This window comes from Lissotriton vulgaris, chromosome 9 (genome assembly GCF_964263255.1).
Source record: "Lissotriton vulgaris chromosome 9, aLisVul1.2, whole genome shotgun sequence".
In the NCBI taxonomy this organism is placed as follows: Eukaryota; Metazoa; Chordata; class Amphibia; order Caudata; family Salamandridae; genus Lissotriton; species Lissotriton vulgaris.
The window spans coordinates 791801951-791816748 of record NC_141697.1 but is presented as its reverse complement, the minus strand read 5'-3'; the positions used below and the strand labels follow the sequence as shown (position 1 = coordinate 791816748).

The window sequence follows — 14798 nt, the reverse complement described above, 5'->3', positions numbered from 1 at the left end:
CCAAGGGGGGTCTTCTAACACTAATACTAAACACTAATGGCCCGATGTAGGTCGCCCAATACCGGTCGGTAACGGCCGATTTCGGCCGTTACCGACCGGTATTTGGCTTTTGACATGTAGGTGGCTCGGAATTTACAGAATCTGTATATTTACCGATTCGGTAAATTTGCCGCTTCGGGGTTTTTCCGAATCGGTAAATATACCGATTCTGTAAATGCATATGTAGGTGGCACAGTTTGCAGTGCCACAGGCCCTTAGGAATTCTTAATTTCCCACCCAATACTATTGGGTGGTAAATTAAGAATTTCTGTGTACATGCACATCTGTGCATGTACACCTGTACCATGTGGCACACATACATGCCCTAAGGGCATGTATGTGTGTCACATGGCACACAAGCCAGAAACAGGGGTGCAACAGGGTGTCAAAGTGACACCCTGTCCCCCTTGGCAATTCGGTATTTTACAGATTCAGTAAAATACCGAATCGGTATTTGCCATTGATTCCTATGGGCTTCAAGGCCTATAGGAATAAATGGCAATTACCGAATCAGTAAATACCGAAATTTACTGATTCGGTATTAAATTCAGCAAAAATACCCACATCCCGATTGCCAGTTCTTAAATACCGAATCGGTAAGATTCGGTATTTAAGAATCGGTAATCTGGGATTACCTACATCGGGCCCTTAGTCAGTAACAGTTAAAACAATTGAACCAACAAGCCCCCATTTTCATCTGTTAACACTAGTGGTCCCAAATGAAGGCACCTGGCTTCTAATAAATTATTATAATAATGCATTGGGGGGGAAATATGCATTTAGTGGGATTGGAGGTAAATAAGGTGATAGAGAAATATGCAACCCTTTTAAAGAATGAGGCTCCCAATATTATTATTTGGGTGGGGGATTTTAACCTACATTGCAAGTATAATGAGGATCTTGTCTGTGGCTTAGTAGATGGGGGGTAAACCAATATACCAATTTAACCGCAGCAAATATGGAAATAGTCTAAATAGAATCCTATTTTCTAGTAAGATGGAAATATCTAATCTGAATCCATTAATAGACCACCCAAACCAAACTTATTGGCGTAATGGCTATGGATCAACGATTGATTTCATTCTAGTCGCTGACCCCCTCATTAACAAGGTCACTCTGGTACAATATCGATTCACGATCTTTAGTTTTCATGCCATCCTAAATTTACAGCTTACTGTCCCCAAATGGGATGTGACAGTACCAGAAAATAGGAACCCCAACCCTGGCAAGGAAAAATGGCTTTCAACTCAAGTGGGCTCAAATTGATAAGATCAAATTGGTCCCTGAAATAGTTTCCTCTATCCAGGACACTATCCTCACTTGCCTGACACTTGACACTCACCCACTAGTTGTGGTGTCCTCTTTTAGAGATCTTCTAAAGAAAGTAAAACTGGTTCTTACACGCTCTAAACCCCCAAATTGTGCACTACGGAAGGGCTGGTTCGACTCCCTGCACAAAATCAAGAATTAATGACAGCCCTGAAAGACTAACTCAGAAATCCAGACCAAATAAGATCCCTACGGACCGATTATAATCTGGCTAAAAAGAATAGGGAAAAGGTTATCAAGGAGGAGGTCTGGACAGAACTTGAAGTAGCAGCAACTACGAGTAACAGCTGAGAATTCTGGAAGATAATCAATGCTCCCCGTTTTAAAAATTCAAAGGACCCCACATTAGACAACTATGTGGACAAAGAAGCTTGGGTGGCTCATTTTGCTATCATCTTTGCCTTAAGCACTCCCACAGACACATTCCCTATCAATACAGAGTCCATCTCGCAGAACTTACTGTCTTTCTCACCCAACAAAGAGAGAAGAGCCTTGATGCTGTGCAGTCCTGGAAAGGCACCAGGCCCTGGTGGGGTCCCGATTGACTTTTTCCAGGATAATTTGGAACTGTGGGTCCCCCGCCAATGTATTTTTGCAATTACGTAGCCATAGTTGCCCCCCCCCCCGCTTCCCTCATGGACAACTAGTGTCATTGTCCCAATTTACAACAAGCATTTTTAAGGCAATAGGTCTCGCATTTGTGTGGGTTTAAGCTATTGGCATTGTAAATAACAATGCCTTTTGTTTATGTGTTTTTAAAAGCAACACATATATAAAAGGCATTGTTAATTTTAATGCCAAGAGCTCAAACTCTCGCATATGTGAGATTGCTTTAATGGTGGCTGTGCCCCTTATTTTAGACGTTGCTTGCATATTCAGGTTACATTGTGCAGCGTCAAAACATAGGGCTGAAGCCAACATTAAGGTGAGAGCACATATGGCGCTTTTACACCAAGTGGAAAACAAATGTATTTCAAAGGCTCTGTAGCCCAGCCGTTAAAGTAAAAGCAACCTGCGCTGGTAATTAAATAAGAGTTGCAGCTAAAGTGAATGCGGACCACGCAGAACATTACTGGTGAAGGAGTCCTACAGAAAACTGCTGGAAAAACTTAAGAATCAACCAATGAACTATAAACTAGGCCCTAAGAGTTTGCAGCAACAAGAGGCTATAAGGTACAGGGCCGGCCGGAGGGGCAGTCTGGGGACAGAAGGTGCACGGTTGTGGATCCCTGGACAGGGCCAGAAAGGGCAGGGTGTGGAGACAGGAGGTGCACAGTTGTGGATCCCTGCCCAGAGCCAGAAAGGACAGCATGGAGACAGAAGGTGCACCGGTGAGGATCCCTGGCCGGTGCAGTCCTGCCAGAGGGGGCCACAGCCAGCCCAGAGAGCAGAGGCCTCTCCTGCCCAGTCACCTACTGTACTCCAAAGATCTCAGCAGCAAAGTCGCAGCCTTTGGCAGCCCGAGCTTGCTTTTGCTAATTTGCTGTCAGACTGCCTAAGCAAACCAATTAAAACTAATTATTAATTATAAAAGAGAAAGCGAGCAGGAGAGAGACATGGAAACGCAGAAATGAGGAGGGAGTTAAAATGAAGGAGCAAGGCCAGAGAGAAAATGAGGTACAAGCAGGAAGAGAAAGGAATGGAGAGGTGCTAGGAGTGTGGCTATCCAATAGGAACACGAGCTCCAACTTTGTGGAAGCTCCTGCAGAAACTTCACAAAAATAGATGAAAAGTGGTCCCTGGTGGAATCAAGAGATAACCCCACAAGTGTGTGTGCGCACACACATACACCCCCCACCCTTCTTTCTGAGAGCCCCCCTTTCCTGGACCTCTCCACAGACACCTGATGAGAGTCAAGACTGTTAAAATGTTTACTAAAAGGGAGTTCGTTTTTATTAAAGAAGAGGGTTATGCATACAGTATGAGCGAGAGACGATATAAAGTTTATTATTTCCGGAAAAGTAATACATAGTTTCCAATCCCGCAAACATGAAATATTTCTTAGTCCAACTGCTATTTTTCAAAAATAAAACAATGAATGAGTTTCTGAAAATAAAAGGCCCCGGAACATTGTCACAGGTAATTTTCGGGAGCCGAAAACTCTTCCTTTCTCTCTTGAACCCCCAACAAGGGGACACTGCGAGGAAGCAGGAGCAGCTGTGAGCGAGGCGCCCGGGCCGCGCACCCCTCTCGGCACACAGGCACGCTCCCAGCCTTATACAAATGTTCAGGTCCATGTCAGATCCCTAAACCGTGGGGGAACAGGAAACATGGGGGCAGCGTAACGGAAATCAGGTTGCTCGCGCACAAGTATGTCCCCCCCCCCAGCCCCTCTGAGGAACTGTCAGGGGGCAGCGTTACTGTCACACGACCCAAAGCCCAGGTCTGACAATGCCTATTTTCTGCATCATACTTGATTGATTAAAAAACATTTTAGGATAATCATGTTAAAAGCCAAAAAATAAAGTAAGGAAAAAAAGAGACATGATGCAGCGAACGTTGGCTACCCGAGGGGTGGGGAGTGAAAGCGCGCAATGCGAGCTGTGCTGGAACGCATGCACATCTCCTGTCCGAGATGACCTGGAGAAGAGAGGAAAAGGGAGAGAAAGTGAAAGCGCGCCATGCGTGTGTTGTCCTGAAAACGCAGCGAGCAGAACACGTGTGCATCGCCTATCCGGGCGCGTACACATCTCATGTCCCCCTTCGGACACAAAACCCACAACAATAGATCTCGCAAAGGCGAGCAGCAAATGCGCTGCGTCGCTAGGCGAGACCTAAAAAGTGGGAGAGGGAAAACCCAAAGAACTACAGGCCAATTTCCCTGTTGAACACCACAGCAAAGCTCTTGGATTGACTCCTCCTGTTTAGGCTGGAGAGGTGGGCTTAGGAGAAAAATTTCTCAATTCAGGCGCAGCATGGGCTCCAGTGGGAAAAAGACACCGTAGACCAGTGTTAGAACTTAGCATTAATAATAGACCAATACACTTGAGCGAAGGAAGGGAAAATCTACACAGCATTTATGGACCTCTCAGCAGCATTAGACTTTGTGGTCCACTCCAAGCTCTGGTTAATAATGGAGGAGACGGGGATTGAGCCAGCCATAATTAATTTTATTTGACAGCTGTATTCAAACGAAACTGCATCTGTCCCCTATGCCAAAAATGGGGAATGCACTGGCCCATTCAAATTTCCTTGGGGGGGTAAGGCAGGTATGCGTTCTCGCCAGGTTCTCTTTCACATCTATACAAACGGTGTAGAGAACGCTCTCTTGGTGGCATCCCAGAATGTCCCTGTGTTTGACACACAGTTGTTACCCATACTGGCTTAAGTGGACGATGTGGTGTTGGATTACAAGAACGGGCCTAGCCCTTCAACGCCTCATAACCACGTACGTGGCTTACATGGATTCAATAGGCCTGAAAGTCAACCTAACCAAATCCTCTGTCCTTATAGCAGGGGCAGGCAAACAAGATAAATCCCCATACCTCCATGCAGGTTCTGGAAGAATTGAAGTGGTAGACACCTTTCCTTATCTGGGAGTAATCTTTGATAAAAACCTAAAATGGTCAAAGCTGGTGGAGGGAAGGACTTTAGGATAGGAGAGAAGTCTGGAAGCCATAAAATCATTTTCCAAGAAGCTGGGTGCCGGACTACTGCTCCCCATATAGAACATTTATCAGGCCAAGACAAAAGCTGCAACAACATACAGAGCAGGCGTCTGGGGCATGGACCCGATAGACTCACGGCAACCATTGAAAATAGTTTTTTTAGTCCCTAGTGTTTCTACGTCTTCCTGTTCCAACCACAACTTACACACTGAATTGGCCTTGCCTTATATCCAAGATGTAATTAGGTAAGCCGCGATCCTACTGTGGCTTTCCATTTGGAAGAGGGACACGGTGACCCTAACACAAAAGATAATAAGTAATTGCTTCAAACTGGAAAACTACAGGAGGATCACATGGCTCAAATATGTTGAGTCAGAGCTGACTGATGCTGGATCACCTGAATTATTTGCAGATCCAACAGCATGTAGTAAGGTTCTGGAACAAAAGCTAATTAACATGTTTATGCTGAGGGCAGAATACAAACGGCGAGAAAACAATCAAGACAAACAGGCGGTTCTTGCTTATCACTAAATCCGTTAGTAATAGAGGGGGCTATTTTTCTTTAGTAAATGTCAGTAGAGCACAACATGATGATGATATGGAGCCTATTAAGAGCTCGAATGCCGAGGCGTCTTGGCTCTGGTGTGTGTAAGCGAAGAGCTAAGACTAAGCTGGGTCTACTCGGATGTAAACGGCCGAGTTTTCAGAGCTTTCCTGAAAAGTAACAGATTGGATTATAGTCTGAAAGTCACTGGCAGTTTGTTCCATAGTTTTGCAGCACAACTAGACAAAGACACCCCCCCATACACATCTAGCTCTTCGAAACTTGGGGGTACAGATCAAGCCAAGGCTGGCAGATAGGAGGTTTCGTGAGGGGGTGTAAAGCCTGAACATTTCCTGGCTGTCATCTGAGCCCCCTCCATAACGTGCCTTGTGCACCAAGCAGAGCGCCTCGAATTCTATTTGCTGCTGTATAGGGAGCCAGTGTAATGCCCTTATACCCTGTGACGTAGAGTGGCCCTTCGGGAAGATTCAAGAGTAGTCGTGCTGCAGCATTCTGTAACAATTGTATTTTTTTATCTGGATTTTATCGATACCCAGGAACAGCGCGTTACATAAATTTATATTATTGAGATTCTGAATGAATTTGACATCTTTGATGCTAGCTCATCCGAAACAAGTTTTTAAGCATTCAGATCTAAGCTCATGTCCTTGTGACAACCTTTCCCTACAATCTGATCTGCATCTAGTTTTTTTTTCTGCAGGCTGTATAAGAAAGAAAGGACTGACTACATTGTCCCGATTTTAAAATGGTAAACTTTTAAATAATGTTGGGACGCCCTCTATTTTTTAAAATCTTTGCCTGACCCTTTAGTCTGCTTCTCGGTAGCAAAACTTTTATGGCCCTGTATAAAAAAGAAGGCAGTGGGGCTGAAGAATGTAGTGTCTTTTAACCTTTTACTTATTTTCTGACCTTCTAGCTTGCTGATCTGTAACTACTTTTTTTGGACCTGTACAAATAAAGAGGAAGTAGTGGGGCTGAAGAATGTAGTGGTTTTAACCTTGTATCTATTTACTGAATTGATTTATGACCTATCACAGATAAAAATGAAATTTTATATTTATATCATGCGTCTAATCTTGTACAATATACCTTTGTTTCTCTTTTAGACCATCCCCATTTTCAGGATCTGTTAAAAAATAAATCTTAATGACGTGATATGAAACACTAGATATGGATTTTATGTTAGATGAATTGTGATTTTAATGTAGGTTTTTGTCATTTCTATCTGTGCTTTTAAGATCATATTTATTGGATCACATAAAGAATTATTATATCGTAGTAGAAATATTTTGTCTCTTCGATATAGACAGTGAAGTGGTCGACTGCAAACTTCTCTTCAACAGTGATGCAGTCGACGGCATATAATGTGTCAACGACTGCAATGTGTGCTGGTGATCATGGTCTTCTCAACATCGAAAAAGAAGAATGATACCATTGCATTTGACACCAACTCAAGTGGCGATGCTGTGATGTCATAGATTCTTGCCTCGAAGATGAGCAAGCTGGCATTGATGGTGGCCTAGACTGCGTCGCCTGCGATCTCAACATCATCATCCGATGACAAGAAGGATGTTATTTCTTCTTCTTTGATCTAATATTGTGATGGTCACTTCAAGAGAATGGGAAAGAGACAGACTGGTTGAGAAGGAGCTCTATCCAGCTTCCTCTACTTCTTTCTCTCCTCTTCTGCCCTCCTGTCTTCAAACATGCCTCTAAACCTTATGCCTTCTTCATCTCTCAATGCTCTTTTGGACATCTTTTTTCAGATATCAGTAACAGAGTGAGAGGCAGGTACACATACAATGCATGCTTTATGTGCATCAAGTCAAAACCACTTTATTCGATTTAGTTAAAAATCATAAAAGCATTCTACAATCACATCACAAGAAGGGCAATCAGTCAGAGCCTTCTGTTTCTCACAGGAAGGATATTTGGAAAAGATTGATTGCATTTTGACTGAAAATCCAGTCAGAAACTCAACAGGAGATGTTAAAGACATTGAGTAAAGTAGATTCAATTACTTTTCAATGTAGAAAAATGATTAAGTCAAGGTAAAAAAACTTCTCTCACAAGCCGGGTAAAAAGAACTGAGTCGCCAAGGCAACGGCCAGTACAAGGCATAAGAGGTGCCGCCCAGGTACTTAAACCAATGGACTCAATTGTTTGCTCTCTGTTAAATGTACGCATCTTGCCCTTCGCTAAAAGGCGTATTATTCTGTTTTCTACTGAAAGATGCTACAATACAGTTCTATGAATAAAAATTTTGAGAACTCTTTTGAAAAATCATGAACAATGAAAAGTTCAGTCGGCTTCCATTCAAAAGATTTATAGAGAAGATTCACGGACAAAAACATTCATTGATGCCATACCCATATACGTGAGTTATATAAAGATGTTCTCGAGGCCATGCACACAACGGGAAATTACTTAATTGCTTATGACTATCAAAGAAGATCCTACAATTCAAAAATAGGCTTATTCTCTTAAATATGTCATTTTAAATACATGACCCTGTTATCTGAAGCATTAAGTGATTATTCTTTCCTTAATAACATGACATTCTTTACAACTAGACGCCCTCACCCTTTTATTCTAAGCCAACTAAAGTCTATACTCTGAATCGAGGCAGAAGAGAAAATATTTCCTTTTCTCAATGGCAAACCATTAAATACAAACCACCACTCTAAGCTCCTACCATTCACTGCCCTAAACTCATAGTCACCTGATAGAGGGACTCGCATCCACTTGAAGCTCTCCGGCATGGCTTTAATGGGCAGCACGTATGCTTCTTCACACTTTCTCCTACCTTCTTGATTGCTGTCCAGTCCTCCAAGATGTCCAGGTCGCTCAGCATGTACACGATGTATGGACGTGCAGGATTGTTAAGAAGCCTGTACACCAAAACTCTAAAGTCTATCAAATATTAGAAACATCAGGTGCAAAATTCAGTGCTTGACAGTGTTCAAATATAGCCTTCTCACAGTTCAGACTGCCTCCCGACCTCCAACACTAAAGTTTTATGTAAACAAAGAATCAAACTTGGTATTTTCGTTTATCCAAATGTAGCTGCTAAAACTTGAGACAGCTCCATAAATTGATTATTAGTTTCTGAAATAGTGATCTGTTTAAGTCACCTGTGGAACTGGGAAATGCTAGATATAATCCTGGCTTCCCTATTCAAGCAAATCATACAATTCTTGGCAAGCACCTATATTCATGTACTACCAAAAATGGAAGCGCTTACTAACAGACAAAACACTGGTTCCTGTTTCTTTTATTCTGCGTATTTACATGGTGTGACCTAGGCCCCTAGCGGCTGTAGAGAAGTTTAAAAAGCAAAACAACAAATGCAAACCAATTTTGAGCCACAGTGGTCAGCATGGGATGTTTACAAAACCAAATAAACAGAGGAAGAAAGGGCGAGGACAGAATGGGAATGTAGAATTAAAAATGTTAAGAATTCTTAAGCAATGACAGAACTCACTGTGAACAGGTGGCATAGGCTGTTCTAGTGTGGAGTGTGCTTATTAAAATGCTGCTTTTTCAGTACTTAGTTGCTTGAGCTGAATATTCTTTAAACATTTGTCAGGTCTATCCTGCACACCCAACCCAGGATGATGAAATGCCACAAATGTAACTTCTATAAACGTTCCATCAGAATTGAGCAAGGAGTTAGCAGATTGTGTGCTACATGTGCCAAAATGAACTCCTTAACTGCTGGAGCTTTTTTACACATGGCATGGAGCCCCTTTTTCATATGTTCGGTACTTTAAGCTTACGCCTTCAGAAAAAAAAATCCTAACATGGTCTCCAAGCTAAATTTGCGTCCTTTTTTCCAACATCCTGCGAATTTTCAAGGTACCCAGAATTTGTGGATTCCCCTCCAGAGCAATGAGTAAATAGCTTAAATATAACTGAATTGCATTTGTTTTGGGGGGAGGGGAATGGGGGAAAAAACAGTACATTTTTTTTTATCTAAACATGACAACAAAAGGTTTGCTATTCTAGGTTCACCATCTTCCCAGCTTTCAGGCAAAAGCAGAGTTGCATCAAAAAAAACTATTTTTTGCTATACTTCTTACATTTTTCTACGAGGTAGTCCATTTAACCTAATTTTGATGCTCCAGCTTGCTTGCAGTTTCCGCTGGAAACAAGTGTGAAACCCATGGTTGAGCCCAAAAAGCTATACCGCTCTAAAAAGTAGGTACATTTCTAAATTCTATGTGAGGACTGGGGGCTCAAAGTATGCTTTGCTCTCTCATTTAATACGCTCAGCAGCCTTAAACAACATGTTTTATTCAAAGACTACAAATCCCATGAGTCTTTGAAACAATAAACAGAACCACCATACAGTCAGTCCCATGTAAGCAACATCAAGGATTAGCACTTCCTCTTTCTTCGCTGCTCAGCAGCCAGATAAGTGCTTTCCTTAATTTTGCTATGTACTGTTGTGTGTATTGTTCTAGGGTATTACTGCCACTTTAGATATTGAAACCACCTTCCGGCGCCGTATTTGTTAAAGCCCCTTGAGGTCTTCATAATATTGCACCTTGTGCGTTGACAGGGTGCCTTAGTAACAGGCCTCACGCGGGCCTTGTGCTGTCTCCCTTGCACTCCTGACACACCTCCCAAGCAAAAGAGGCTCAGGCGGGGGGTATTCCCTAGTGAAAGCCCCTACACTGAAATACAGACGCGAGACCACATCTCCCAGCAGCGAGACGCATGGTGCTCCAGCGGCTTAGAAGGGGCAGTGGAGGGCGCGCGTCACTCTTGAGAGGAAATACAACCCTCCTTTACAAATTTCTCACATACAAGCTTCAGTTGTGGAGACGGGCCCGTCATTTTGGTGAGAGCGCTGGAGTCAGCGAGGCAGAGTTTCCCCCCAACTGACTTTCTCCAGAAAAGCAGATTGACAGCGGAGCATTTCTTGCTCAAGGCCATTGTATTTAGAGGGCGATTGAGGTTCAACACTAAGCATTGGCTAAAGCAATCCTATTTAGGGTGTCTAGGCAGTGTTTTCAGGGATTTTTTCTTGCTTTGCCCTCAGATACCATACTCTTCTGACCTCTGGTTTTCCTCAGAACAATCATGGCAGGTGAGTTTGATGCATATTGGGAGTCTATGGAGGAGGAGCACTCACTGCTTCCCATCCATGAAGAGTTAGTATATGCCATTGATGCATCACTAGAGAGGGCGGTCTCTTTGGCTCTAGAACCCCCTCACGAAAGATGACTCTGCAAAGGATATCAGAGATGAGAGGAGGCTTCTTCTTCTTCTCTGGTTTGAAGGGATCCCATTTCTTCCGGTTCCTCTTGGTTCTCAGTTCATCATCCCACCACTCTGTAGACAAGGAGGAAGGAGAGTTGGAAAGGTTAGAAGAGGTATTTATGGAATAGATCAAAAAGGGCTTCACATCCTAGAGGGGGAAAGCCTTCGCTGCAAAATATTTAATCCACTGTCCAACTAGCAGCATTGGTAATAGGTTACTCTGTTCTCTCCTGCAGTCCTTTGCAGTATCACAGCTCATTCTATAAAAAGATGGTTTAGCCATCTTGTAGGAAGGCAAAGTCCCTGTTGCTACTGGAAGTGGAGAGTCTAGGTTACAAGTAAGCAGCTAGGATCAGTCAGCACACGCTCACCCTTCTGTCCCTTTATAATTTTAATCTGAATGCTAACTTTTATGAGACTATTTTGTGAGAGAGTAGCACATACAATCGTCATTCAGCCTTTTATTTTCGGGCTATTGTCTACCCTCTGTCTTTCAGGATCATCACAAACAACTAATCTTGAAGGCTTACGGTTTATGAGCGAGATGAAGGCAGTACATGCATCCCTCATAGTACATGAATGCCTCAAAGTACATGCAGTATTACTCAACAGAATCATGAAAGCAGAGCTTCCTCAAACAGTTAGCATTACAAGGCAGGAAGAGAGATTTGTCGTTTGCTGAGGGATCGGCCACGTTCCTATTAGATTTTACCAATAAATGTTCCCTTGCGCCAAACAATGTAACCACAACCCTCAGGAGTATACTAAAGTGTAGTTTAAGATGCACGAAGGAGAAATTCTCTTCGGAAACAAATCCTTTCTGAAAGTAAAAGTACTAAACAAAGCAAAGTTTTTCAGGCATTCAGTCACATACATCCAGTACACAAATATGTGAAACTTGCCAAACTGATGTGAAAAGTATGGGAAATCCTGTATCCTCCTGATCTCTCTCCTCAGGGTGGACGTTATACTCTCGATTAAGGATGGTTGTGTGGAGTCAAAAGAGAGCAAGTGATCCATTTGTTGGCTCAACATTGCTTTTTGGGACAATGTCACTTGGCATCTATACAATTAATTCAACAATTTCAGAGTGCTGGGATTTCCAACCAACACTTGCTAGCCATTTTATCACATGAGGCTTTCCCATCTTGGCTGTGCAAATATTATTAACTTCATCATGCCCCACTCAAGATTAGGGAGAAAGGTGTATTACCTTGTTTGTTCTTAACACAAAGTGCTAGCACGAAGCACCAGCTCTCCTGTCTCTAATCTCATACCATTCAGAAGATCACAAAGTATGTTTCAAGGATACTGACTTCCCAATTTTCGGGTATGCTCGCTATGCCTTGGCTTGTGACTATACTCAACAGAATTGAGCTGGGGTGCTCCAAATTAACAAAATAAATCAGTTGTGGTCTAAAATGTATTTTCAATAAATTTTCGAATAGCTGCATATTTGGTGTATATATGAAAGAAAGTCCTATTAGATCTACTTGGATAACAGCTGCTACAGAGGCATAGGGGTAAATGATTTAAAGAATAATTCATTTTATGTTCGACTGACTTAGCTCTTTCAGTAAAAATGTGAACTGGCATCTGTCACAGCTTTTGTTGTCCTTATTAGCCTGAAAAATGCTGACTCTTCTCTCCCTTTTGCTTAGTGTCCTACTATGTGTTGCATTGAATATAGCTACCCCATCCTGTAGGTAAAACGTACTCTAAATACAGACAGAAATTAAAAACAAACTACCCTTAATTTCTTATAAAGTTCCTTTAAAATGTAACTTCAATACATCCTGCAAATTACAGTGGGCAAAAGACACCTTCCAACTGAGACTAAAAAGAAATGTGCTGCATTGTCATTATTTCTTTCTTATTACTATTTCTCTTTTATTTCTTTTATCCTTTTCTTGTATATTGCCCCTTTAACAGACTGCATATTTTTAATTGTGGCACTTGCACTCAGTTAGAAATTCTGTTTGGATCGCTTCTGAAACTGTTCTGGGAGCATTCTGCTGGAGGAACTTGATCTGGTTGTACTGTGCCTCATCCTATTGAAGATCTTCTTTATACTCTTGATTACAACTTTATTTACATCATAAAATCTTACAAATTTTTGGCGACGAGGATGGGATTGACTAACTTAAAAGCTATTGATGGAGAAAGAATGGGTAATGAGAGGAAGAAAAATATTTTTCGTCACTGTTTGGGGTCAGAGAGACAAGCAGTGTTTAGGACTCTTCCTGTTAAGTCAGGAGATTTGGGAGTATTTGACGAGGCAATGTTACGTGTTGAGACTAGGTTCAAGCTTATGACTAGTATAGCTTTTAACCGGTACAAGTTTTACACCCGTGCGCAAAGAGTCTGAATCATTTGATGACTTTTTGACTGCACTAAGATCACTTGTTATTTCATGCAATTTTGGAGCTATAACAGATGAGATGATTAGAGATCAAATCATAGTAAATGTTAGGAGCAAGTAAACACAAGAACAGCTATGGATATTAGGTAATCCCAGTTTGCATGATACTATTTCCACTGAGAAAGCATTTGAACAATCGGACAAACGGATGAAAAAAGTACAAGATGTTGGTACAAATGGTGAGAAAGGTGATAAAACTTGTGCTGAAGTATGTGCTATGAATAATGTTGTAAAACATCCTCAGTCGGCAAGAGTCTCTAGTAGGAATGTAATATGTTACAGGTGTGGGAGCAATAATCACGTTGCTTCATTCAGATTCTGTCCTGCTATAGGAAAGGAATGTAATACATGTGGGAGAATTGGACAATTCTCTAAAGCTTGTAGAGTAGACAAAAGGAAGATGTTTGACAAGAATAGGAGTTATAATAATAAGAACAGTGATGTGTCTTGTGTGAGGTATAATCAAGTCAGCGAGGGTACATGTGCCAAATGTGAACATTCATCTGGTGATGATTCTCATAAAGAAAGTGGAATTGTGGTTTTATTAGTGAACATAAATGCAATTGAAGTGGAAACATTAAGTTCTCCTAAGTGCATGGTCAGATTTTTGGATGAAGATCGTAAGCTCATGGCGGATTCTGGTTCCCCTTGGACCATTGCAACGGAGAGTTATTTCTATGAGAAGTTTGGTAGGAAAAAATCTATTCAGGACTGTGTCCGCCATATATTGTTGCTCAAGGGTTTGATGGTTCTGCCATTGATTTTATTAGGCACATTCCTTCCTTAATTCATTTTAAAGGAAGGTCTGCTTTCATCAAATTGTATGTTGCTAACAAAGGAATTAATGTATTAGGTTGGAGAGACCAATGGAAGTTGGGAATGATCTTGAATCCTCACAACAGGGAACCGGTAATGGTTATTGAAGAGGGTGTAGGAAAAACAGACTCAGGAAACGAATTTCCAAATGTTTTCTCTGCAAAACTAGGTAAGCTTAAAGGGTTCACTCATGTTATTAAACTTAAACAAAATGCTTCACCTGCCAAACTAAAACTAAGGAATGTTCCCATCAACGTCAGAGAAGAGTTGGGTGAGGCGTTGAAGGAAATGTTAAGCACTGGAGTTATTGAGGAAATAGAATCCTCAGAATGGGTTTCTCCAGTGGTTCTTGCACGGAATCTGGATAAATCTTTGAGACTCTGTATCGACTTGAGGGTTCTTAATGCAAATATACTGGTTGATTGTCATCCACTACCTAATATAAACGATGTTGTGAGTATGTTGAGAGGTGCTACGGTGTTCTCTACACTTGATCTTAGATCAGCATATCACCAGGTGGAATTGGCAGAAGAATCATGACATTTGACAGCTTTTATTACACCCCAAGGTCTGTTTCAATTTAAGAGGATGACACTTAGACTAGCATCAGAGGCATCACTCTTTCAGAAGTCAATGTGCCATATCTTTAAGGACATGCAACATTATGTCAAGTGTTTTCAGGACGATATTCTGATTTTTTTCTGGTAACAAAGATTCATGCTGAACACCTTAAAAATGTGTGTAATGTTTC

General features: G+C 41.7%; 1 protein-coding gene across 11 annotated transcripts in view; it reads right to left on the bottom strand.

Annotated features, from left to right (window-relative positions):
* BRMS1 (BRMS1 transcriptional repressor and anoikis regulator) overlaps positions 1-14798 on the bottom strand; it is a 350478-nt gene that overhangs the window by 150319 nt on the left and 185361 nt on the right. For 6 of the 11 annotated variants that reach the window (XM_086938533.1, XM_086938529.1, XM_086938530.1 and 3 more), the window contains 2 exons: positions 10789-10881; positions 8264-8412 (listed from right to left, as the gene is read on the bottom strand). In XM_086938533.1, the coding sequence (XP_086794659.1) occupies positions 8264-8412; positions 10789-10881 (242 nt within the window). The remainder of the gene's footprint in view (positions 1-8263; positions 8413-10788; positions 10882-14798) is intronic. The other 5 variants (XM_086938538.1, XM_086938531.1, XM_086938535.1 and 2 more) reach the window with 1 other exon arrangement.